The sequence below is a fragment of the Silene latifolia genome, chromosome Y, assembly GCF_048544455.1.
Source record: "Silene latifolia isolate original U9 population chromosome Y, ASM4854445v1, whole genome shotgun sequence".
Classification (NCBI taxonomy): domain Eukaryota; kingdom Viridiplantae; phylum Streptophyta; class Magnoliopsida; order Caryophyllales; family Caryophyllaceae; genus Silene; species Silene latifolia.
In genome coordinates, this window is record NC_133538.1 from 275,770,669 (window position 1) to 275,786,058 (window position 15,390).

Consider the following 15,390-nt stretch of genomic DNA (forward strand, 5'->3'; position numbering starts at 1 on the left):
TTTTAATCACTAACTATTAGTAATTTTATGTGTTTTTATTTTTTAGAGAGATGTAAGAACTTTTTACACTTTATCTCACATGCAAAATGTTCAAGTGTGTAAAAATGAACCAAAAAAAGATGGAGTGTAGTAGAGGGGAGGCCGGCACATGTAGAGGGGAGGTGGAGTGTTGATTTTGTCTTGTTTTAATATGCCCAATGGAGCATAGATTTAAAAAGAACAAAAATATTATGGGAAGTGAAATTGTGTAAGTGGAATGATTATGACCAAAGCAACACTCAATCCCATTGACACGATTTCCATTACCCATTTACGGGTCCATATTGGTTCTTATATTTGTCACACAAATACGTGTAAATTTTATTTAAACATCGTTTTATGTTTTAATGCTTCCCAATTAATTTGGTCTAAAACACTCCGTAAATATACGTGTACAGCTACACATATATTTTACGTACCAATACTAATCACATTAGTCAATTAGTACTAATTTAACAATTAACTACTTAATAATAAATTCCCGTCTCAAATAATTTATTATTTAATTAGCGCATAATTAAATAATAATTTCCTCGCCTCGAGTTCACAACTCAATATCTCTCTAAATTAATTAATCAACTAAATCTTAGTCAATTTATCAAGGGAATAATTAAACTGTATCTCATACAATTAATTAGTTTTCATGTTGGGGTTCGTTCCTTTAGGTGTGACCGAAAGGGATCAGCTGAACACCGCCGTCTCACGACAGTAACATCAAACCCTAGTTGGCCAACCGTTACCGATATACGTTGATCAGCTGACTAGTATTGCCAATGAATATCCCATGCATATTCCTGAATGAGATTTAACAATATTATCACGCACTATTGTGGAGGACAAAACTCCAACAATCTCCCACTTGTCCGAGACAATGCAAGTTGTGCGATGATTATAACACAAAATTGTGGATAACTCTTTATCCCAACATTATCCTGCTTGTACTCTACAAGGGTGTGTTACCGATTCTCTTGTCCATTTTAACAACAATCTCCCGCTTAATGCAAGGTGTCTTTCAGGTCGCACTTGCACATGAGCATATCGTGAGTGGTTTTCTCGATCGGGAGTGTGACTGCAAGACCGGAACAATCTACCATAGATTACTTCCGAGCGTGGCCAAGCTTTTCCCAGTCACAACTCCTCGAGTGGCCTAGATATGTTTAAACCCAACGTGGGTGGACAATTCCTGTCTGTCCTATCTATCCTTTTGCACAATACAGATCACCATGACCCAGTAGATGTCCTTTGGCATCCTTTCACGGCACGACCTAGGACAAAAACTAAAGTCACTCGGAAACTGCACTTGCTCAGATAATAGTCTCCAGTTTAAAGAAACGATTCATAGGAATATCATAGAAGTCCCTGCCACGACCAGGCGTCTATAATAGATCTAAGGGACTATAAATGTCACTGCCCGGCAAAGTGTCCCACAGTCTACCTAAGTAAACGACTAGTCATCCTTATGACCTTATGGTGCTGAACCTACCATCAATTGTCTTATAATATAGTCACTCCGAGACGTCACCTCATTAAGTGACTAGGGCTAATACAATGTTCATTCTATTCACTTGAATTGGGGTTCTACATTGTCTCCACAACCAAATCGAATAAACAAGGTATTCATGTTTTCAGTCAAACTGAATAAATGAGTTCTTAAAGAGACTTAAACAATGAATGTGATCATGACTTACGTAAATATTAATACTCTATCCAATATTTACATAACGATCTTCAGCAATTAAGGTATATTCCTCAATCACATTGAGATGACATAACCATCATGTCTACCTTATGCCAACGACTTTGGTTAGAGGATTAGCAACAGTTGCATCACTCTAATTTCCATTGCTGTTTTCTTTTTTGTTCTATGCAATCTTTTCATCACATAGAGCCTTTCTAAGTACATGTCTAAACAAGTTTTTAGACTCTGGTTCTAAAGCCAGTCAAACACTCCCACTGTTTTCACAGTTGATACCGTCGTCAGGTACCAAAAATAAATACCTAGCTACTACTAACAGAAGTCAGCGATAAATAGGGTCGATCTCCATAGGGAGGCAGTCACTATCTACTCGTCAATTCGGTCTGTCTATGGTCACAGGATGGGGGTTTTAATTGATTTAACTAAACTAATGAGATTAAGGCAAGAGAAAAGGTTAAGAGGAATTAATAAGAGAGAAAGGAAAACTAGGATTGCCGGGTCATCAATGAAGATCAGTTAATTTCAGTTAAGGTCACAGATCAGTCAATTGTATCGGTCTAAGGGGCAACGAATATCTCCTTCCGGTCTCAATTAGCCCTAAAATACTATTAGCTTAGCTTCCGCCCTCACTAAAGCATCTTATTGTTCACTGCAGGTCTCACCCCTTCCAACCTTCCGGTCTAGGTCAAGGCTTACCAAGGTTAATTAAGCTAGGTGCATAGATTCAAATAGCTAGTTATAATTAATGGCAGTGATTAACAACATAGACAAAACAACAGCGAAGGACCTGTAACCTAGTTAACAATTAACATCAGTTCACTGACTCCCCTAAATCCTAGCAGGGAAATTAGCTAGACATAATAAATAAAATAAAAGCAGAAGATGAAGAAGTAAATAAGATTGCAAAATAAAGAGAGAATAGAGAAAGAATTACTAAATAAGATCCGGAAGAAAGGCAGTGTTCCACAGAGAGAAAGGGAAAAGATTAATGTATGAGGTGGTGTCAAAGTGATATGTCGTCTTTCCTATTTATAGGAAAGACAAATTATTTGATCTAAAAATGAAATAAGACTAAAAAAGCCCGATTCAATAGAAAACCACTCGATCGAACAATTTAGAATCACTCGATCGAACAGATTCTTGGCAAAACCTCTCGATCGAGTAGAAAACCTACTCGATCGAGGAACTCCAATTATGCGCATTTCGATCGAACATAAATGTTACTCGATCGAAGACTTCTTTTATCCAAAACTACTCGATCGACCATAAAAGCTTTCGATTGAAGGACTTGGACTCAACCAGCTACTTGTTTCGTTGATTTCAGCTTTGACTTGGTTATTTAGCTTCCGAAATGACTTCACGCATCCCATAACAGCAGTATTCCCGCTCCAAATCTACTCATCCTCCAAATGCATGCAAAAAGGACGATAAAAAGCTTGATTCTACCGCTTTCGGGTCCATTCCTGCAAATAAAGCAAAACAAACCAAAGTAGAATATTCGGGGCATTTCGTAGCATAAAACTACGAGAATAGCATAGAAATACGTGCATAAAGAGGCTTAAAAAGACTATATAAAATGTACGTATCAAATCTCCCCAAACCAAACCTTTACTCGTCCTCGAGTAAACTAAATGCAAACTAAGGAACGGATAAGAAAACTCAGAGCTAGCTACGAATGCCCACTTAAACCAATTTAATGCAGCAAACTAACACTTATAGCAAAACAGTCAAATGCAAACGAATTGTAGGATGTTTATAATAAAGTTGAACTGTCGACCTTACAAGACCTTTAATGATGGACTCTCACGGGTCACTCTTCTCTCATGAAGCAAAGGGTAAGCAATTAAATGTAAGAGAGAAAGAAAATAGTCACTCACCTAAACTTCGACCCACATAAACATTCATGCAGCTGATATGACAGACAATTCTAGCTACCGTACATACATTCCAACCAAACAAGGTCATGTCACAGCCGAGGGCTTACAAAAGTATGGTAAAGTGAGGCAATGGGTAAGAAAACGCAAAACAATTATGGGAATGTGGAGGTATAGGTGGCTAAGCTAGTACCTAAACATAACCATGTAACAACATCCGATTCTCACTCAATTATAGAATTAAGCACATGTGCCTTTCATTTGGCACCAAAACTCACCAAACCGAACTGAACATACTCCTCAATAGATATAAATAAAGCATAGAAGTGAAACCGTCAACAAACATTTTTCCATTTTTTCAAATTTTTTCTTCCTTCTTTTTTTCCGGTTTCTTTTCCTTTTTTTTCTTTTTCTGTTTTTTCTTTTCAATTTTCAATTCTCTTTTTTTTTTTCATCTCATCCTCCTTATTTCCATTCTACCAACTCCCATTTAATATAATACAAACGAAATTCGGACCAATAAAATATATACCGCAAAACCATACACTAAACTAGCTTGACAAGGCAGGCTAAATCTGGATGTAGATTGGGGTCAACAAGCAAATTTGGCTAATGTGGAGTTAAATGGGTAAAAAAGAAAGAAAAAGGAAATGTTAACACCTCCCTGCATGTGACACCAACCACTAACCCGAATGTATGTAGGCAAAAAGCAATTGAATTTCATATATGTGCAAATTAATGAACATGTTATGCAAGGAGTAACTACTCACAATCCTACATGAATATGGTCACAAATGACACCAGTTTATACGGCTCTAAATCTTAGAAATTTTAAGTAGCTTGCCAAAATTTTCAGGTCAAGTCTATTCGTTCAGCTAAATTTTAACATTAACTAGTAGATATGCAAAATGACAAAGCTAAAAAGATAATAGTTTTTGCAAGGCTTAAGCAAAAGACAAATAAAAGTGCATTTCATCATTGAAATCTACCGTTCCGACTCAACCTATATGCTAAAATAAACGTGAGATTTTTTTGAATTTTTAATTTTTATGAGATTTTTGAATTTTTATAAAAAATAAACAACAATGCATACATAAATTAAACGTGATAACAGAAATGCAATAAAAACAACACGCAGACACAGATATGGATGTATAACCTCCTCAAACCAAACCGTACAATGCCCTCATTATACGCAAAATAGGGAAGGGAAATGCTAACTAAAAAGGAAAGAGTGGAGATGCGGAAAACTCAAAAGAATACGCGAAGCAAGGAGCTCCCCAAACCAGCTAGCAACATGGGAGGTCGCCAGTAGCCGCATAACAGCATCATAGGAAGCGAATTCAAGCAGAAGCACTCGATCGAAATGACAGAATGATCGATCGAGTGAAATGGGCATCTAAACAACTCGATCGAGGAAGTAGGGCCCCTCGATCGAAAGATCCTTTTTGGAAGGCACTCGATCGAGAAGAAGTTATACTCGATCGAGTGAAATCAGCAGCAAAAGGGTTCGATCGAGTATATAAAGTACTCAATCGAGCCATCCATAATAGATTCCTGCAAAGACGCAATAAAACAGCACGCGAAACTAACAAAACAAGCTTAACTGATCCAGCCTATGGTTTAAAAACCAATTATTACACACAATTAAAATGTTTGAAAAGCAACTAAAAATTAAAACTCCGGGTTGCCTCCCGGGTAGCGCTAGTTTCAGACAGGTCCCAGCTCGGCCTTCTTTTCTTCAATGAGCCACTCTAATTTAGCCTGGTCAAAACAGCTCAGAGCACGCAGCAACCGATCAAATAGCTGCGCATGTGCTACACAAAACTGTAAGTAGCACCATAATATAGAAATAAAATAGGAAATTATAACATGTAACCATTTGAGCCTAACGAATTTCCTATGACATCTCCCAAATTTATCCACAAGGTAAAGGAGCTCAGGAGCACTTAAAAATAATCTAAGGTGCCATTTCAGCCTAATGAATTGCGGACGACAGGAATGGTGAAAAATCGTTAAATTGTTTGTCCAGCCGGGAGGGGGTAGAGCATCGAAAGAAAAAGCAGGAATCATATGAGATAGCGTACTATTAATATCAACAATAATAAAGTTATCGTTAACTACCTCGGTTTGGTTTATCTCAATGACTGAATCATTGACAAAGGAATTTATTACCTCTTCCGTACTAGGAGCAATCACTGACTCATCTGTCTTCTCGTTACCCTCCTCTGTGGGTTCTACCCCGTAAATCGAAGCCTCGAGCGCATCTAACTCGGCTTTGGAAAGGAGAGATTCACCGTAACTATTGTCTTCGTCCATATCGTCATCCAAAGCGGACCAAAGTGACATATCATTACGCTCCATGGCCAAAATGGTTGATCTAGTAGAGATAATACTCGATCGAGAGCTTTCCTCTTGAATTTTGCTCGATCGAACAAAAGAATCTGCTTGATCGAGAACTTCCTCATAAAAGCTGTTCGATCGAGTGGTATTTTCTGTTCGATCGAACATTTCCTCAGACATATCACTCGATCGAACACAATAATCACTTTTATGTCTTCTTAAATAGATACAAGGTTTTTATATCTACTTAACATTACGGTAAAATTAACGAAGTATATATATAACCAACTATCGGCCTTACACATCCGTATGTATATGGTTAATCACCTCACTATTGTGTTTCTTTCCTGCAAAAGAAAACACAATACATGCACACATACCATAAGATTTTCAATCAAATGGCTATTCGATGTGCTAATCGTTTATACGATAAACAAATTTACTTGAGGTTTTATCAATTGGGTTCACCGGATTAGAGACTTTAAAATCTACAAGATAGTATAATATTTAGTTTTCTTGAAGAATGTAAAATACCTCTAATTTGAGTGGTCTAAATCAACCACCAAGTTATCATAGGAGTAAGTACAACCTTTTGTTTTAAATCACCTGAGTGATGCTTTCTATGTGTAAACATAGATGATTACATTCTTCTAAAACCAAATTTAGGTACATTTGTCCCTATCAAAATCGTTGCTACTCTAGCATCATTTCGATACAAAAATGTCCTATGCTAGTCGTCTTACGTTTTATCAATTCATGTAAACTTCTTTACAAAGAAATGACCCGTACTTGGCATCTCATACCAAGATAGTGGAACTAGCCTATCCGTTGAGTAGATGTCTCCTTCAACTTTGTCCTATTGCATACATCTAGGGTTGCTTATTCTTAACTCCCACTCACTTTTATATTCCTCTTTGCTTCAACAAGCAAAAATGAATCTCATGAAGACCTCTCTTCATGTCATTCGTGATATTTTATACACTAGTAAGAGTAAATTACAATAAGGTGAGTGCAAGATGTGGCAAAATCTCAACTTCTTGCGAAATTGGACTACCTTACCATTCAATTATCATCATATGCCAAAACTCTTTAGCGCATAAACAATCGATTTGGCCTTTGTCGAAGTGAGCCATTTGACGGTATCATATTGGAGTATTCTATGTGTTTTTGAAAAATCTTTTCGGAAACTTTTGAATTACTCTTGAGTAATTAAAACTAATATGTCATCATCATGACAGAGGTGTCACTTTCAAAATCAAGACACTCTTGATAAAATGTGACTCCATTTAAACTCGTAATAAGAGTTTGCAACATGAAACCCTTTTTTTAATATGTATGGACGTTAAATTGTATAATAATCGCAATAATTGTTGTAAGCTTATGTAGGTGATTTGGTAAATCATGTTACCAATCATAGCTACCGAATTCCTTCAAAGAAACCGCTTTCTATGAAAGAACGAAACAAGTATAATAATAAATAGAGGATGAAAGGAGGATGAAATGCATGATGTCATAGTAAATACATTAATGAAAATGAACGAGCAATAAGGAAAATCAACATTCAATGTTATAAAAACTTGATAAACATTTTTAAGAAGTCCATTTATATAATGACCTCTCACTTAATTATATAAATGATTCCAAGATCCGTTTTTAGACAAAAATAGGCATCGCTTGGGCGAAACATCCCATAATTGTGTAAATTCTGTAAGTCAACGCTTGACTAATTCTACCTCTAGAACTCTTAGTTGACGAATTTCCTTAAATCCATCTATTAGCCCCGGAATACAAGACCGCCTTATACCCCGTTGAGTCCAACCAACTTTAGCACGTGATAACCGTTTACCACCCTACTTACCCAAGGTAAAAAGAGAACACCCCGCTTGGGCGAGCGTGGCTCTAATGAACAAGGGATTCATAGGTGTTGCTAATTGGTAAGGCTAATCTCAATTTTAGTTATGTGAGAGATCTTGTCAATTTAGTCATAAATTCCCTATAAGTGAACTAAGTCGGTGAATGTTACTGACATGAGTTGACAACCGCGAAAATAAAATGCATGTGAATGGCAATTTTGGCATGCGAGAAAAAAACAAAAGCAAGCATATGAATAATCCTAGTATGGCCTCCTAGTTAATAAAAACTAGACTATTACATATCGGAAACCAACTCCTTGGTCCCTTGCCTCTTCATTCCAAAAGTGGCTCCTTCTTGTGGGATTTGAAACACCTTTCCAAAAATAGACTCCGTCTCGATGTAAATCCGTCTTTTGGAAATGCCGGTAAGAATAACTATTACAATTGAATTACATAGCTATTCCTATTATATATTAATTAATAAAATAAATAAAACTATTAATTAATTACAAACCAACGTTACGAGATCGTATTTAAATTACAAACAAATAGTTATTCCCATTTATTTCGAGTAATAACGATTAAAATAAACTAGGCCATACTAGGCACAACAAAATAAATACTTTAAATAAATGAAAATCATTCATTAAACATAAATAAATATGCTTAAAATGCTATAAAATGATGCCAAAATCGCCCTATCTTACAATCGTTGGTATCTTGCTCGGTTTTGTGGATTTAATCGATTTTTAACTTGTAAAAATCAATAATCAACTCTTAAATCTCATTTAAATCCAAAATAATTGTCCAAACTGTTTTGGACCTCAAAATTAGTCCTTATTAATTTGATGATGAATAATTAGTTTGATTTGGTGATATTTGCTAATTTAATCGGTAAAATCATTACTTTTAAGTAATAAATCCAAAATAATTGAAAATATTACCAAAAAATGAAACAAAAAATTTTGAGTGTTTTGGAACACTACCAAGAACACCAAAATATCAGAAAAAAAAAGCCCAAAAATTCGGATAAATTTTTATGAAGAAAAAGATCGATATTTATCTGTTTTTAACTAATAAACATCAAAATAAAGTGAAAATACATTTTAAATGTCACTTTTAACTTTTAAATCATATTTTTAAATGTACATAAATTTTGCAAGGCAAGAACAAATGTTTCAAATATATGATTAATTTATTTCACTTTTATCGACTTTTATCTCATAAAATCAATAAACATGCAAAACTTCAAACCAACCTTCGAAATTTTACATACAATCTGTAGAAAATATGCATGAAACACCATAAAAATTTCATGACCCGAATCAACTTTTAACTATTTTTAGTTAACTCTTAACCAAAATACGACATTTTTTACTCGATTTTCTACCAAAAATCATTAAAAATAGCAAAATAACTTCAGAAATCACCAAATTTTACCACAAACCTTTTGAGATCAGTAGGTATGCATGTCTAAAAATTTTCGTGCTAAAACCTCTTTTAACACCATTTTTGATTTTTCCAAATTATCTCATAATTTGTTTAATATGCTTAAAATCAACATGCAAATTACAAGCCTAAGCTCTGATACCACTTGAAAGATCCTAGATCCTAATTAGACTCTATAATTAAAAATTAAATTATCTCATAATTTGTGTTTATGTAATCTATTTAACATGCATGCAATATTAAAGCATATTAATATAAAAGATGAGGAAAATATTACCAAAACAACAAAAACATTTTTCTTTTTATGCATTATCAACGACGCAATGTTCCTTGCTAATCCATGGCGCGGACTAGAGCTCGTATAGCGAAGCTTCATACTGATTTGGGAGCTCCTAAAGCTTCGCTTTCTTATGATAGTTCTCTTGGAGGTAATGGAGTTGTTTCCATGGCGGATTTTCAAGGTCCTGCGGAATTGGGTACGGGTAACGAGCTGATTTCCTCTGCGATTAAGGAAGCTGGTATATCTCGTTCTTCACCTTTTTCTTCTAAACCTTTTTCTGCTACTACTGTTTCACCATTAGTTGCTCCAATTGTGACAAACCCTAGTTCTTCATCGACTGTGATTGAGACTGTTGTTTCAGCACCTTTAGTGGATAATCCTACGACTCTAGTTTCTTTAGCGGATAATTTTGTTCTTAATTCAGCTTCTCTAAATAGTGGTACTATAATTCCTGATGCTGTGATAAAAACTCCTGTCATGGCTAAATCGTGCTCTCATGTAGTTAAAGCACCCCAAAACATAGGTATGAGTTTACATTTTTGCCAAAATAGTGCTGCTGCTTCTGAGATTGTTATTGATGAACTATATTTTGAACATGAGCTTAAGATTTGGGAATTCACTTTAATGGGTCATGTAATTGGGGCTAAACCAACTCTCAAAACTGTTCAGGACTTTGTTAATAAGCATTGGGTTAAAATTGCTACTCCAGTAGTTCAATACTATAAGAAAGGGTGGTTTTCATTCAGATTTACCTCTTTGGAAGACATGAATAAAATTCTTAGACTTGGGCCTTGGATGATAGGGGGTAATTCTTTGATTCTTAAGCAATGGATTCCGTGCTTTTCTGGTGACATGGAACGGGTTGCTAAGGTTCCTGTATGGATCCTCTTCCCTAGCCTGGATCCTTACTTGTGGTCAGAAACTGTTCTTAGCAAGATAGCTAGTAAGGTTGGTAAACCACTCTTTGCTGACCCAACCACTACTAATAAAGAAAAGCTCTCTTTTGCTCGTGTTATAGTGGAAAACTGATGTCTCACAAGAGTTCATTGATTCAGTAGTCATTAACACTCCTTTTCTGGGGCAAATCACTTAGAGAGTGGTTTATGAATGGGTGCCTTTCTATTGTTCTAGATGTGGCAAACTGGGACACAAAATTGCAACTTTTAAATGGCATAAACCTCCTAAACCTGTCCCTGAAAACCCACCCACAGTTTTGTCTGATGATTAGCCTGAGTCTATTCCTACTAAGGAGAGCATTGATGAAGAGGTTCAGCTCACTGAGGTCCCTGCTCCTTATGATACTGACCCATTCCTTGATGGTACTTTTAAAGAAGTTCATGAGGAAGCTTTGCAGGAGAGTGATGTCCTTCCCTCTTTTCAGACTATTTCTGGTCTGGCTCTTGTGAATCAGTATCAGGTTCTTTAGCCAGGGGAAATCCAGGAGAATGCTTCATCTGTTTCTGAGCAGTCCTTAGAACTAGGTAATACTTCATAAGGAGATCAGAGAGGTGTGGTGTCTACCCTGGAGAATGTAGACTCATGAGGCATTATGCTAGGTTAGAGGTCTTCAGTGGTACTGCCTCCCTCTTCTGGTTCTTCTCCTGAGATGCACTCAGAATGTTCCACTAGTATTTTGGAGGTTGAGTCTGTTGTTCCCCCAGATAAACATTCATGAAGATTGCCTCCTGGAATGTAAGAGGTTTTAATTGTCCTATAAAACATAGTGAAGTTATGGATTACTTAGGGGTGGATAAAATTGATATTATGGCTCTTTTGGAAACTAGGGTTAAAGAGCATAAGGCTTCTAAAATCATTAAAAAGAATTTTAATAATTGGAATGTGGTTTGTAACTATTCTCATCATTATAATGGCTGGATTTGGGTTCTCTTTAATCCCAGAACTGTTACTGTGATTGATAAGACCATTGAGGACCAGGTTATTCATTTTAAGGTTCATCATCATGAGACTTGTTTGACTCTCTACTTAAGTATGGTTTATGGTTGTAATGATGCTATGGATAGGCATAGGCTTTGGAATAGCTTAGCTGCTGCCTCTACTTCTGATCCCTGGTTTGTGCTTGGTGATTTTAATGTGGTCATGGAGCCATCTGAAAAATTAAGTAATACTTCTCCAGTTCTTCAGGATATGCTTGATTTCAATGACTGTCTGGCTACTTGTCACCTTGATGATCTAACCTGTACTGGGTGTGATATGACCTGGACTAACAAGAAAGAACCTCTTTCTAGGGTTTGGTCTAAATTGGACAGAGTGCTGGCTAATCCTTGCTGGATTATTTCTTTCCCTTACTCCTTTGCTCATTTCCAGGAGTCTGGTTTGTCTGATCACTCTCCTGTTTTAGTTCATGTTCTCAGGACAAAACTATTGTCAAGAGATTTAATTTCCTGAATTGTTGGGTTGATCACCCTGATTACCTTCAAACTGTAGCTAATGCTTGGACTTCTACTAAGAAGGGTAGCCTCATGTACTGTCTTTTTGAGAAACTCAAGAATGTTAAACACGCCCTTACTCAATTTCATAAACAACACTTCAGCAGTATATCCCTTAAAATTCAATCTGCTAAGAATGCTCTTGTAGAGTGTCAAAAACATCTTAGTTCCAATCCTTTTTCTGCTGCTCTAATCCAGAAAGAGAAACAACTCATTGCTTCTTATAGTAAGCTAAGAGAAATTGAGTTTACCATTCTTGCTCAAAGAGCAAAAATTAAGGACATCCAGGGTTCTGATTGTAGCTCTAAGTATTTTTTTTGCCAAGATCTCTGATAGGACCCATCAGCAGGTTATTGGTGCCATTAATGACAAGTATGGCCAACTCCATATCGGGTTTTTTCCTGTTAGTAATGCTTTCCGGGAGTATTATCAGGACTTTCTGGGGAAGAGTTCCCATGTTACTGCTCTGGATACTGATGTTTTGTCTGCTGGTGCTCAGGTTGCTCCTTCTGATAGTATTAACTTGCTCAAGGACATTACTACTGATGAAATCAGAGATGCTCTTTTTGGTATGGATTCTAACAGTAGTCCTGGTGTTGATGGCTTTTCTGCTGGTTTTTTTAAATCAGTTTGGCAGCTTATTGCTAAGGATTTCTGTAAAGCTGTGCACCATTTTTTTCACTCTGGTCACATGTCTAAGCAAGCCAACTCCACTGTCATTTCCTTAATTCCTAATAAGGCCATTGCTAATGCTGTCACTAATTATAGGCCAATCTCTTGTTGTACTGTTTTTTTATAAGACAGTTAGTAAAATTTTGGCTAACAGGCTTCAAAAAGTCCTCCCTTTCATTGTGGGTGCAGAGCAAGCTGCCTTTATCAAAGGAAGGAGAATCTTTGAAAATATTATGTTATCTCAAACATTGGTTAAAGGGTATAATAGAGCTAACATTTCTCATAGATGCATGATCAAACTAGAAATCAGGAAAGCTTTTGACTCTTCAGTGGGAGTTTTTTGCTAATATGCTCACTGGTTTTGGCTTTCCTAAGCAATTTACTGATTGGGTGCTAGGTTGCATCCAAAATCCTTGGTATTCTTTGAAACTCAATGGTGAATTGTCTGGGTTTTTTCAAGGCCAAAGTGGGATCAGGCAAGGAGATCCTCTTTCCCCTTATATGTTTATCCTCAGTATGGAAGTCCTTTCTCGATATCTTAGGAAAATTTTTGATCAAACTCTTGTCTCCTATCATCCTAAGTGTTCAAGGCTTAATCTTAATCATCTTATATTTGCTGATGACTTGATGATCTTTACTAGGGGGGATGTTCCCTCTGTTGCAGCTGTTAAACTCATTCTTAATCAGCTTGCTGGGGTTTCTGGTTTGCATGCTATTATTGAGAAGACCAAAATTTATTTTGGTGGGGTTCATCCTAATGTGAAGGAGGCAATTTTGCCTGGTACTAGGTTTTCTGATGGCCAGTTTCCCTTCAGATACCTAGGAGTCCCTTTATCTCCTTCTAGGCTTTCTATGACCATATTTGATTCTCTAATTCCGAAGATTAAGCATGTCATTCAGCACTGGTCCACTCACCTCCTTACCTATGCTGGGAGGGTTCAATTGCTTTCATATGTGGTTCTTGGTCTTGAAACCTTTTGGTGCTCTTGTATTCTCTTGCCTCAGGAGGTTCTCAAAAAGATAAACAAACTTTGTAAAGATTTTTTCCGGGGCATTCCTTTTGAAGGAAAGAGAATGGTGTTTAAGAAATGGCAAGATATCTGCTTGCCTTGGGTTGCAGGAGGTTTCAACATTTAGGATCTTTCTAATTGGAATGCTGCTCTGCTGTGTAGATGGATTCATCTCATATATCATGCTAATGTGGGGAGTTGGGTAACCTAACATCACTCTTATGTCATGCAGCATCAGAATGTTTGGTCAGTGAAGTCCTATGATAGCTTCTCTTCTAGTCTTAAGGGTATTCTAACTGTAAGAGATAGGTTGATTGTTCTTGCTGGCAATATCCCTAATGCTAAGGTTCTGCTGAATAGTTCGTATTCTAATGGCAAGTTCAGTGTTAAAGCAGCCTATGGTTATCTAAGAGGTGGTGTTCTGGCTGGCTGTTGGACTAAAGGTTTAGTTCATCCTCGAATTGTCCCTAGTCATAGAATTGTTTGTTCTCTGGCTGTTCTGAAGCAGCTGGCAACTGTGGATAATTTGCAGCACCGAGGGTTTCATGTGGTGGTTAGATGTTCACTGTGCGAGGCAGCTTTAGAGGACCACAATCATTTGTTCTTCACTTGTCCTTTCCCTAGTGTAGTCTGGGAACAGATACTCAATTGGATGGGTCTCCTCTAAGCTCGTGCAAGTTTGCTAGAGGAACTGAAACTGGCAGGCTCAGGAAGTAAACCTGATTGGAAGGTGGCATTGTTTGGTACATCTTTAGCAGCTGCTGTGCATCAGATTTCGATTGAACGAAATTCTCGTCTGTTTCAGGGAAAGATGACTGTTGTTGCTAAGGTGTTTTGTAGAATTAAATTTCTTGTTTCTACTAGAATGCTTATGTGGTCTAATCATAAGCATTACCATGGTATTGTACATAGTCAATGGTCCTCAAATGTCTAGTGGATAGTCTTTGCAAAAAAAACCACTTGTAATTTCTTTCTTAAATGAATGAAATGATAATTTTTTGCAAAAAAAAAAAAATAAGATGAGGAAAATAGTTTTTCTTACATTGAGAAATGGTAGTATTTGGGCACAACCAAGATCACCCATCTTCGTTGTTCTTGAGCTATTCATATTGGCAAGATCCTCCTAGAATCCAAGTCTCCAAAAGGGAAGACCTCCTTACATGATGCACCCAAGAACTTACCCAACAACCTTACAAATATTAACTAGATATTTGGTAAGATTACCCTTGAAATAATATGTGAATAATACTAACTCTTATTAATAATTTTAATCACTAACTATTAGTAATTTTATGTGTTTTTATTTTTTAGAGAGATGTAAGAACTCTTTACACTTTATCTCACATGCAAAATGTTCAAGTGTGTAAAAATGAACCAAAAAAAGATGGAGTGTAGTAGAGGGGAGGCCGGCACATGTAGAGGGGAGGTGGAGTGTTGATTTTGTCTTATTTTAATATGCCGAATGGAGCATAGATTTGAAAAGAACAAAAATATTATGGGAAGTGAAATTGTGTAAGTGGAATGATTATGACCAAAGCAACACTCAATCCTATTTACACGATTTCCATGACCCATTTACGGGTCCATATTGGTTCTTATATTTGTCGCACAAATACGTGTAAATTTTATTTAAACATCGTTTTATGTTTAAATGCTTCCCAATTAATTTTGTCTAAAACACTCCGTAAATATACGTGTACAGCTACACATATATTTTACGTACCAAT

At 36.5% G+C, this 15,390-nt stretch overlaps 2 protein-coding genes across 2 annotated transcripts; both read left to right on the forward strand.

Moving 5' to 3' along the window:
- The first annotated feature begins 11,265 nt into the window (after nt 1-11,265).
- On the forward strand, nt 11,266-13,790 carry LOC141630726 (uncharacterized). The gene is made up of 4 exons (XM_074443491.1): nt 11,266-11,866; nt 11,980-12,226; nt 12,318-12,735; nt 12,957-13,790. The coding sequence occupies exons 1-4, from the start codon at nt 11,266-11,268 to the stop codon at nt 13,788-13,790; spliced, it is 2,100 nt and encodes a 699-aa protein (XP_074299592.1).
- A 99-nt stretch (nt 13,791-13,889) lies between these two features.
- On the forward strand, nt 13,890-14,330 carry LOC141630727 (uncharacterized). Its single transcript, XM_074443492.1, has one exon. It carries the CDS (start codon nt 13,890-13,892, stop codon nt 14,328-14,330), a length of 441 nt encoding a protein of 146 aa, XP_074299593.1.
- The last annotated feature ends 1,060 nt before the right edge of the window (nt 14,331-15,390 follow it).

Excerpts from the sequence above, each read along its gene's own strand:
- LOC141630726 (XM_074443491.1), top strand. The coding sequence starts at position 11,266 with ATGGATTACTTAGGGGTGGATAAAATTGATATTATGGCTCTTTTGGAA. Across the intron at positions 11,867-11,979 it reads TGCTCATTTCCAGGAGTCTG|CTAATGCTTGGACTTCTACT; the intron begins GTTTGTCTGATC and ends TTCAAACTGTAG. Across the intron at positions 12,736-12,956 it reads ATAAGGCCATTGCTAATGCT|AAATCAGGAAAGCTTTTGAC; the intron begins GTCACTAATTAT and ends TGATCAAACTAG.
- LOC141630727 (XM_074443492.1), top strand. The coding sequence starts at position 13,890 with ATGCAGCATCAGAATGTTTGGTCAGTGAAGTCCTATGATAGCTTCTCT.